At 50.1% G+C, this 9,724-nt stretch overlaps 3 protein-coding genes across 3 annotated transcripts; all 3 read left to right on the top strand.

Annotated features, from left to right (window-relative positions):
• Positions 1-457: 457 nt before the first annotated feature.
• On the top strand, positions 458-4,273 carry TEOVI_000335400 (uncharacterized protein; the record flags this gene model as incomplete). Its single annotated transcript, XM_067226271.1, has 1 exon — positions 458-4,273. The coding sequence occupies one exon, from the start codon at positions 458-460 to the stop codon at positions 4,271-4,273; it is 3,816 nt and encodes a 1,271-aa protein (XP_067082372.1).
• Positions 4,274-4,989: 716 nt separating this feature from the next.
• Positions 4,990-6,279, top strand: TEOVI_000335300 (Aph-1 protein, putative; the record flags this gene model as incomplete). The annotated part of the gene is made up of 1 exon (XM_067226270.1): positions 4,990-6,279. One exon carries the CDS (start codon positions 4,990-4,992, stop codon positions 6,277-6,279), a length of 1,290 nt encoding a protein of 429 aa, XP_067082371.1.
• A 459-nt stretch (positions 6,280-6,738) lies between these two features.
• TEOVI_000335200 (leucine-rich repeat protein (LRRP), putative) lies at positions 6,739-8,964 on the top strand (the record flags this gene model as incomplete). The annotated part of the gene is made up of 1 exon (XM_067226269.1): positions 6,739-8,964. One exon carries the CDS (start codon positions 6,739-6,741, stop codon positions 8,962-8,964), a length of 2,226 nt encoding a protein of 741 aa, XP_067082370.1.
• Positions 8,965-9,724: the final 760 nt, after the last annotated feature.

Below are 9,724 nucleotides of genomic sequence, written 5' to 3'. Positions count from 1 at the left end.
CCTGAATCACCTCTCCCTCGCCAAAAAAAAAAATAATAAAACGAGGCAGAGGCCAAAGTGTGGTGGAAAATAAGTGACTTTGAGATTTAGTACAGTGAGAAGGAGAGGCAGTCGGTTTTTCCTCTGACTGATCCCATTCACACCTCTTTCTATCCTGTTATTGATTCACTGTCTCATTCCACCAGGCTGAAGGGCAAGACATTAGAGTAAACAGCGGCTGAAGGAAGGGGGAAATAGCGTCGCGGGGCGGAAGTTATTATTATTATTATTATTAAAAAGAGAGAGAGAGAGGCTCGTTGGATCTGATTTTGTTTCGTGAAGGAAGGGTCACATAATTTGCTTGCAAAGCCTTGACCGGGACTGCAAAAAAAAAAAGAAAAAGGGGATCATACATAATACTACGTTGTGCCGGATAAATTGAGGAAAGAAAAAGAGGGAGAGCTGTAGCCCCGTGCATATGACTGATTTCGGGCGCGAAGCGGCTAAACTACTACGGGCAACAGAAGATGCCCTTTATTATCGAAGGTCGACGGCAGGTTCATGCGAATGGGCGGATCGGGACCTGAAATTCAGGACTAGCAGCAGTGCGACGGGAGACATGAGGGGGAATTCGAACTTTCCTTTTGAAGCGGCATGGCGCACAGACAATGATGGGGAAAAGTGCGGTGATTCAGCAGCGTATATCGCGGAACTCCAGCGGCAACTGCGTGTTGTGATGAGTGAGGTAGCCGGTCTGCGCAGTGAATTAGCCGCTGAGCGCGATTCCCGCTCTTCTACACTGACAGCTCTGGGTCGCCGCTGGAAGGAGGAGGTGCTAGTTGAGGTGCGCACATCTGAACATCAATCACGTCGGGCGATAGATGAGCTCTCTGTCGCCATTCAACAGCAGCGGAAAGATGAGGAAACAGCACGATCTTTGCTACAGCATCGTGTGGAGGATTTGCTTCGTGACAGTAAAGTGCGAGACCGCACCCAATTTGACATGCAGGAACAACTGCGAGAGCAGGTAGATGCGATGCGCGAACGACTGGAGTCAGCGGTGTCTGAGTGCGCCTTGCTTCGTGTGGAGTGTGTACAACACCAAGAACGTGAGAATAGCGCCATTGCCCAGCGGCTTGATGCGGAACTTATGCGGTACATCGATATGCGAGCGGAGGAGCAACGGGAACGACAGCAGCTGAAGCAGCAGTTAAAGTCTGATGTGGAAGCGTTTGGCACGCACGTGCAGGAACTTGTTGACAAAACATGGAAGTCTCACCTTGCCACAACGCGTCGAGAGCTACAGGCGCCGATAGACACATTAGTTAAACAGATGGCACAGCATACTGAGGGCATGACTGATTTGAGCGCCAAAGTGCATGACTGCACAACAACGTGCCGAGCAGAGCTACGGCTTCAAACGACAACACTTCAGGAACGTGTTTCAGCTGCTGAGGCGAGTGCGGCGGTAATGTTGTCTCGTATAGACAGGGCAGAGCGCAAGGCTGACGGCGCACAAGAGGCCGCAAGCCGCGCTGATGCGACCATTGCAGTGGTGCGCGATGTGGCGGAGAGGGCGGTAGTTGTTTCGCAGCGCGCGATGGCAACTGCGCAACGTGCAGAGGACGCCATCGAGGATCGTGATGCGCGGGTGGCTCAACTGGAATCTCATCTGGCTGCCGTTTCGACGGCCGAAAAACTGAGGGCGGACTTGGAGGGTGTACGCCGCACCGCGCAGAGAGCAGAGAGTGGCGTTGACGCCTTACGGCACGTTTACGAACGCGACGTCCAGGAACAACAAAACGAAAAGCGGCAACTCGATGCCCTGATGGATAGAGTAAGTGTTTATGAGAAACAGCAGCAGCACCTACGAACGTCACTGGAAAGCATCACAGATAATCGCATACCGCAGCTGCAACACCGGATCGTTGTGTTGGAGGAAGCCCGTGAGACATTGGCTGCTGAGGCCAGTCGCGGGGAGAATGCCATAATGCAAAACCAGCAACACGCACTGAACATTGAGGGTACTGTGCGCTCCCTTAATGAGCGGCTTGAGCAACTTCGCCGTGACATGAACGTCAGCTCGCAAGCGTTGTCCACGAGGGTGGAAGCCGCGAACGACGCAGCACTGAGGTGCGAAACGAGCAGTTCGACATCTCGAGGCGAAGTGGAGCGCATGGAGCGTCGTGTGGCACAGCTTGAAGTGCAGTCAACCCGGCTGGTCGCGGATCTCACCAATCTGCGCAGCACCGCTGACGACAATGCAAAGGACACCCAAACGCTGTCCGCGCAGCTTCAGCAACATCAACGTTTGTGGCAAGAACAGAGGGAATCGCGCCGTGAGCTGGAAGCGACGGCAATTGCAACAAATGAAGCCGAGATAGCAGCAGAACAAATGGCAGGCCGGCTGGAAGTAAAGTTTAACCAACATATGCGGCGCGTGGAGACGAATATGGCGGAGCGTACAGATAAATTGGAAGCGCGTGCAAATGAGGCAAGCTCCCGGTTAGATCGGCTGGAAGACAAAGGGCAGTCCACAAGCTCGCTGGTAACCCAAGTTGGAGAGACGGTCCAACAGCAACAGCAACAGTTCGCCCGCGACCTTCAGGCGTGTAGAGCGAAGATTGATGCCCTAAATGGTACCCTGACGGAAATTGACGAGGCATCTGAGCGGCGTTTCAAGGACTGTGTGCTGCAACAGGATCTGAATGCAATTCGCAGGGCTGTGAGAACACTCGAAACAGAACTTCACACCATTGGGGCTGATGTCACGCAGCACAAACAGTGGGCAGGGTCTCAGGAGGACTGTAGCTTGAGGATCAAACGCCTGGAAGACGAACACCGACGCCAGCAAAATTTACTAGGGGAAATGAGGGAGACCCTAAGGGAGGTGCACGATGAGCTCAAGGAGACACAACATTTTACCACAACACTTTCGCAGTCGGTGTGCACGAAGGAGGTGAGAGCAACTGAGAAGGGAGATGGGTGGCCTTCTCAAGTTCCGCGTGTTGAAAAAGCGCTTTTTGACTCGCACCGTATGACCTCTTCCAGTGAAGGACAAGGAAACGTAGCGTCAACACCGGTAATAAAGAGGAGCACCGCAGGAGAGTCGCTGGTCGCTGGTTTAGCTCCGAACGTGTTGGCGGGCACTTCAATGCGGAGGGTGGAGTCTGATCCATCGCAGCTTGCAGATTCACCCGAGCCTCAAAAGCCCCCACGACTATCTCAGTCCTCAGATAGCAGCCTGATCTCCCAAGGAAAAAGGCTCTTGAGTCCGGCTCTACCAACAAAAGTTGAATCAACAGCCAAAGAGGGAAACTTGGCTCAAACTGGTTCTACAGTTCAGGGCAGTATTGACGACAAGAAACCACCGTCTGCATCGAATACCAAGTCAATTATTGACCGCCCAACCCAATCAGCAGTAGCAAGGAAGGTTGAGGGTTCGTCTTCAGATTCAACAGTTAACACATTGGAGATGTCCGTTCCTATTGAAAAACGGGGTCCCATTATGTTTGCACCACGGGAGTCGTCTTCGAGTGCCTCCTCGGCTGAGGCACGCCAGCCGCAGCAGAAGCAACACCGAACCCAAGAGCGAAGGGGCGATGAGCTGGTCAGGGCGAACGTTGACGCCACTGCGTTGCCTGTCTCACTCAAACCTAGTGGAAGCAATAGCAGTAGCGATTCCATTACGCGAATGAAACCCTCTGTGGAAAAAACTCTAACGCCACCATCGTCATCGAAGGACACAGCCGTGATGGGGCCGATTCTCACAGTTTCCAAGGCGGATTCAACGAGGGAGGAAGAGGAAAAAGGAGACTCTGAAGCGCCGAAGACAAAGGTAACGGTCAGCCAGTACGACGACTGGGACGACGATTCAGAGGATCATCCCACTGCACCGATGTCAGAGCCGACACGGACGGAAGCTCCAAAGGTTGATGAGAAGGAAGAGGAAACGAAGGAGGTGAAAACGGCCGAGGGTAAAAAAGCAGAAGGTGATGGCCTAAAGAGCGATTTGAGTGTTGTCACTACAGGGAGGGCATCTAATGTGCCCCCTGAAACTGGCACCGATGAGGGACTGGGGAGCATAGTTGGAAGCCACATCGGAAGGAGAGGAACATTTCAACCGATTGAAGATCCTGGTGAGGATATCAGTTTCACTGTACCGCGGCATGGTGTATCGACTGCCAGCAGTGACTCCTCCACAAAATCTAAAGAAGCTCAAAAACAGAAGCCACCTGCAGTAAAGCAGTTTACTAGTTTCGATGATTCGTCGTCGGAGGAGGAGGGTGCATGAGGCAACGCTTCTACCATCATTCAGTGGACCGAGTTCTGCTACTCATTATCTATTTTTCGTTTGTTTTCTTTGTTTCAGTTATTCCCCCTCATCCTTAAACACCGGTTGTTTTATTTAAAAGAGCCCTTCGAAGAATCGTCATGTTGAATAGAGCTGAAATAGATGCAAAGAATTTCCCATAATCAAAAAGTGTGAATGTGTATATGATTCTACGTTTGCTTATAGATACATATTATTTTAGAATTGGATGGAAGTGAGAGAAGGGGAGGGGGAAAAATTGAGTGGGCAAAGGCTTACAGGTCTCTAATAACAGTACGCGAGAACACCGTATGTACCAAATTATCCTCCCTCCTCCCAGTCAGTATTCCTTTTTGCCGTTGTGCGGCGTGCAACGCCACTTGTGGGTTCTGCGTTCTTTGCGGGGCGCAATGTTGCTTTCGAAGATTCCTAAACGAGGTACCGCAAGTTCCCGTAGTTTGCCGATACGTGCCGCTGCTGACAATCCAATGACCGTGTTTTCTCTCTAGTTAACATTTCTGTCGGTTATCTCACTTTTGTTCATCCTCAAGTTTTTTTTTAATTTCCCAAGGGCAAAAGAGTAGAAAAGGCAATCGAAGAGGCTGTGGGCAGTGGACCGCTGCTGCAAACGTTCTGCAGGGGAGCGGCACGAGGGAAAGTAGCCAAAGGCGTTGCTTCTTTAGTTGACTCTGCAAACCATGCACTTTATTGGCATTGTTGGCTGCTTTTTACTTCTTTATTCGCCACTGTGTTTATTAACAGCAGTTTCCCTAAGGGCATATCCTCAGCTCCTCATTATTGCCCTCTTTGGCGCCGTTTCTGCTTACGTTTCACTTTTACTTACTGGAATACTTTACACGATCGTGCAGAACGTGCGAACGGAAGACCACACGAATGCAATCTCGTATGTTGTCGTTCTGATCCAAGTTTGTACCAGCATACTATTTCGGGTCATGCTTTTCGTATTTCTTTACCGATTGGAACGATTTGCCCGCGGCTATGGCCAATTAATCGCTAAGAGTTCCTCGCGGTTTGCCCTAACTTCAGCTGCAGTAGGTTGTGGCATGGGGATGGTTTCATCCCTACGCGGTGCTGGTACGCTGTTGGATGCTACACGGCGTCTTGAATTTTACACCGATGGTACAACGCTGTACGACTTCAACATCTGCCCTCAAATGCCGCTTTTACAGCACGCTGTTTTGCAGGCATTTCTCCTATTGCTTTGTCACATTGCATGGGCTGTGATGACGGGACAAGGAGTGGTTGCCCTTTTGGTGCGGCGGGATAAGAGGAGGACGTTGTTCGATCCCCTTTCTGACACCCTTTTGGGCACTGATGATTATAGTGGTGACTACCCAAATAGGGCTGCAGATGTACTGGTGACAAATTATAACCCCGATGTTGTGGACAACCCACAACCGGCGGGAAATGCCGTTATCGAAGGAGAAAGTCCTGCTGCCGCTGGTGGAGAGGGGCTTACGAGTAGCGGCACTGCTCCAGCCGTTGTCTCTGAGCAGGAACCGTGGGGTTACCAACTTAACCAACCCCAGCGAGAGGAGGAGGAAGGGACGAATCTACTCACTACTTCTAGCGATAAAGGGCCAAAGACCCAAGAAGTGGGAGATGAAGAGAGAATATCAGAGCAAGACACGGGCGTGGATACCCAGGATGATGGGGACGGACCTTCGGCACAGCAAAGCACACAACTTTTATCCAAGTCACTCCAGGAACCTACCGTACTGCACCGGGCTCCTACCGTCGCCGTTGCTTCATTGGTTTCTGCGGCCGCGTTACAACTCTCATTTTCACTGTTCTCACTTCTCAGCACGGGGGCATACAACTACAAAACAATGGAAGAGGTGCCTTTTCGTGGCTGCATGGTTACACTCCCTGCCCAAGCGGCAATCACCGCTGCTTCCCTGAATGCCATGTTTGGTCTGCTGAGGGCGGAAGGGTTTGGCAACAACGCAGCGGGATTGGAGAATTGACGCTGGTGCCATCGACGTGCACTGTATGTTGTTTAATCTTGAAGGGTTTGATCGGTTAAACACCTTCACTGTGGTGTCGCATAGGGTCTAAACCACAACATTGGGATCTGTAATGTGGTATTATTTCTTTGTGCGTACCGTTCCGCGCTGGCATTGACGGGTTGCAGTAGCTGTTAATCTTTTTCACCTCTTTCCTGGTTTACTTCCGGGAAAGGAGCTGCTAGTTGCAAGTTTGAGTGCACGAACTTCACGAAGCTGCTCATCACCTTTCCCCCCTCGAAACGTGATCTTCTGTTATTTTGAAAATGACTGCGTAATAGTGCTCCTTCTTCCATCTTCTTGCCTTTCTTTTTTTCCTAATTGCTTTGGTTTTCGTTTACATGAGCACGTCACATTGAGAGAGTGCGTGTGGGCTGCGTTACTGTACTGATAGGAATTATTTCACACCGAACATAAAAGATGTCTCGTATTGCGTCCGTTGATGTGCCCACAGCATTGTACAGTGAAGAACTGAGTGCTCGCAAGCCGCCCCCTGAAGAGCCAAAGAGGGTCAGCACAAAGCAATCCCAGACGGCGTCTGAAGCAGCGAGTGACTCCAAATCTCATATCCTCATGGCCTTAAGTTTTTGCAGCAGGGCTCCTCCTTCATCCCGGGCATCAATTTGCAGTGTTCGTACGTCCGTGCGGTCATCGAGAATCCCCGCATTCTCACACGTTGACTTCAGTACTTTCAAGAGGCCTCATTCACAGCCCCGAACCCTAAGCGGAAAGCGTGTTGTTATTATGAAACATAGCGACACTAATAATAAAAAAGGCCAAAAATTCGTAAAACCAGATATTGCAATGGCGCGTCCCATCACTCATGCGGGTGTGCAGCGGGATCGAAATGGAACAAAGCACGGAGAGCGCTCAGTTAACGGCACTTGTGTCTGGTTGCCGAAGGAGACGTGCTTAACATTTCTGGACTTCTCGGAGAAGCGGTTACGAACATTACCATGTCCGCATGGTCCGGGCAAACATTCTTGTCACGGCAGTGGTATTGTTTCTCTGGCAAAGGGGCGGGTCAACCCGATGGAATGCGTGCAGGTTTTGCAACTGTCCCGCAACAAAATTTCACTCCTCACAAGGCCCACGCCAGTTGCAAGAGGAGGGGAAGAGGGCGTAAAAGCAAATGGAGCTGCTGGTGTTGTGGGAAAACCATTACGCCTCACTGCGTTTAGACGTGTCGTGCTTTTGGATGTGAGCTACAATGAGTTGGTGGGCCTCGAGGGAGTGGAATGTATGGTATCATTGCGTGAACTGCAAGCATCTCATAACAGGATCACAAATCTTCATCCGCTTTTTGCACCCCACTCACTCCTGGGGTCTCCCCATGCGTTACAGGTACTTGACGTAAGCTTTAATGCAATTACCACGATATTGCCCAGGCAGAACGTCGGTAGCGACTGTGACTCGGTTGAGGAGCCGCAGCCTCAACTCCTCGGATTGCGCAGTCTCGATCTCTCTTGTAACTTCCTTACGGAGCTCAACAGTGTTTCCTCACTGTTCCCCAATTTACAGAAGTTGCGTGTCCTATACAACAGAATCACCGAGGTACCGCCGCTTCCTAAAAGTCTGCATTACGTGTCTCTTCAAAAGAACTTTCTCTCGAAGCCTGAGGTTCGCCGTGGAATGGAGCTACGGGGGGAATTACCGCACCTGACGTTAATGAACCTGAGCGAGCAGCGTGTGCCGGGAGCGGAAAAGGAAACCAGTCAGTTCAGTGAGATTGGTGACAGTGGTGGAACAAGCCAGTTATGCCCTACCGAGATCAAAAAGGGGGCGGTACAAAAAGTGGAAAATGAAAGGGAAGCAGCGAAGGAGGAAAAGGAAATGAAGAAGAAGGGACGAGAAAGGGAGGGGGAAGGAAAAGAAAATGGAAAGGCGAAGATGGAGAAAGAGGAAACCAAACGACCGAGCATCGCGAGCAGTAGCCGTGGAGTGTCACACGGTTTATGCAAGGGTTGCAGCAATAGTAAAGTTAAGGATAATAAAAATAAACGCGATGGAACTGCTACCAGCATGGCTGCCGGTAAAAGTGATGGAAAGGAACGTAGCAAACGTGCTGCCGCATCTGGTGAGGGGCGCCAAAAATTGAAGGCACAAACCGAAAGTGAGGGATGCCACGTGGATGCAATTGACGAGGATATTATTGCTCGCATGCGGTTCCGCACACAACGCAAGGAATTGGACGTATCTAAGGCACTCAACAGAGATTTAGATTACAAGAGGGTAACGGCCGCACGGGGCGTCGATAACTACAAGTTAGTGACTGGGACCGGAGCGATGGATGTGTCTAAGGGCAGCGGAGTGACTCAATTAACCATTGCTTCATTGGCCTCGTTAAAGGTGTTGGAGGCCAAGTTGTACCGCCAAAAAGAGGAAACAGACGAAGTTGGTGAAGGTGAAGGTGACGGTGATGTTATCTCGGGTGACGTCGTCGGTAAGCGGTCGGCCAAATGGTTGACTCCACGCGTGAATGGAGCCTTTGGTTGGAATTGGCTCGCATCAGAGCTGCAGCCACCATTGCGTTGGGGTGAAGCACAACGAAGTGCGTCAGAAGCTCAACATGACAACTACCTCTGTTTTGTACCAGGTCGGACGGTTGACGGAGAGGCCATTACGGCATACAAAACCATAGACTAAACCAGTGAATAGTCAGATCGCTGCTGATGTGTGGTTGATTATTTTCTCCCTGTGGTTATTCTCTCGTCGTCATGCTTGTCGGGGTGCGCTGGCCTCACCTAGTTTTTTTGTCTCATTTTTTTCCAATATTAGGCACATCAATTAAACAACATTTGTTCTCCATATACTCATCTTTATATAATATGCACATACATGTGTGTTGTGCGTGTATCAAATATATAAACTCAATTGTTTGTACGCCCTCGTCCATCTTTTCGTCTTGGTGTGTATGTGTACGTGTACTTGCGTGTTTGTGTTCATATGTATGTGTGTGTCTAGCAGTAAAGAGGGCGGCAAGAGGAAGAAGGGAGGGAGAAAGCTGCACCATAGTTGTTGAAAATGCGGAGAAAAATAGTATCGATAAAAAGGGGGAGGGTGCAACGAGAAAAAGAAGAGGAACAAATGAAACAAGGGATAATAAAAGCTGAATCGAATAAATGAGGTAATGATAACAACAATAACTCACCAAACGCAAAGATGAAGAAACTGAAAGCAGTTCAGAGAGATGCTCAAACTGAGTAAACGAACGATAGCAATAATGGCAGCGGTGACGAGAGACGTCTAAAAGTTGTAAGGTATTTATGGGCGTGTGGCATTGTGTGGAGAAGTGACATGCGGAAATTAATGGTGGGAAGCACATAAGGGGTATTCTTCTGCTGCTGCTTTTGCTTGTTTGCTGTACGTCTTTGCGTTTCATCACCTCGTAACCCCGAAAACCAAC

Source organism: Trypanosoma equiperdum, assembly GCF_001457755.1.
Source record: "Trypanosoma equiperdum strain OVI genome assembly, contig: ctg_734, whole genome shotgun sequence".
Taxonomy (NCBI): domain Eukaryota; phylum Euglenozoa; class Kinetoplastea; order Trypanosomatida; family Trypanosomatidae; genus Trypanosoma; species Trypanosoma equiperdum.
Note: the sequence above shows the minus strand (reverse complement) of the source record. Positions and strands in the feature narration are given on the sequence as shown.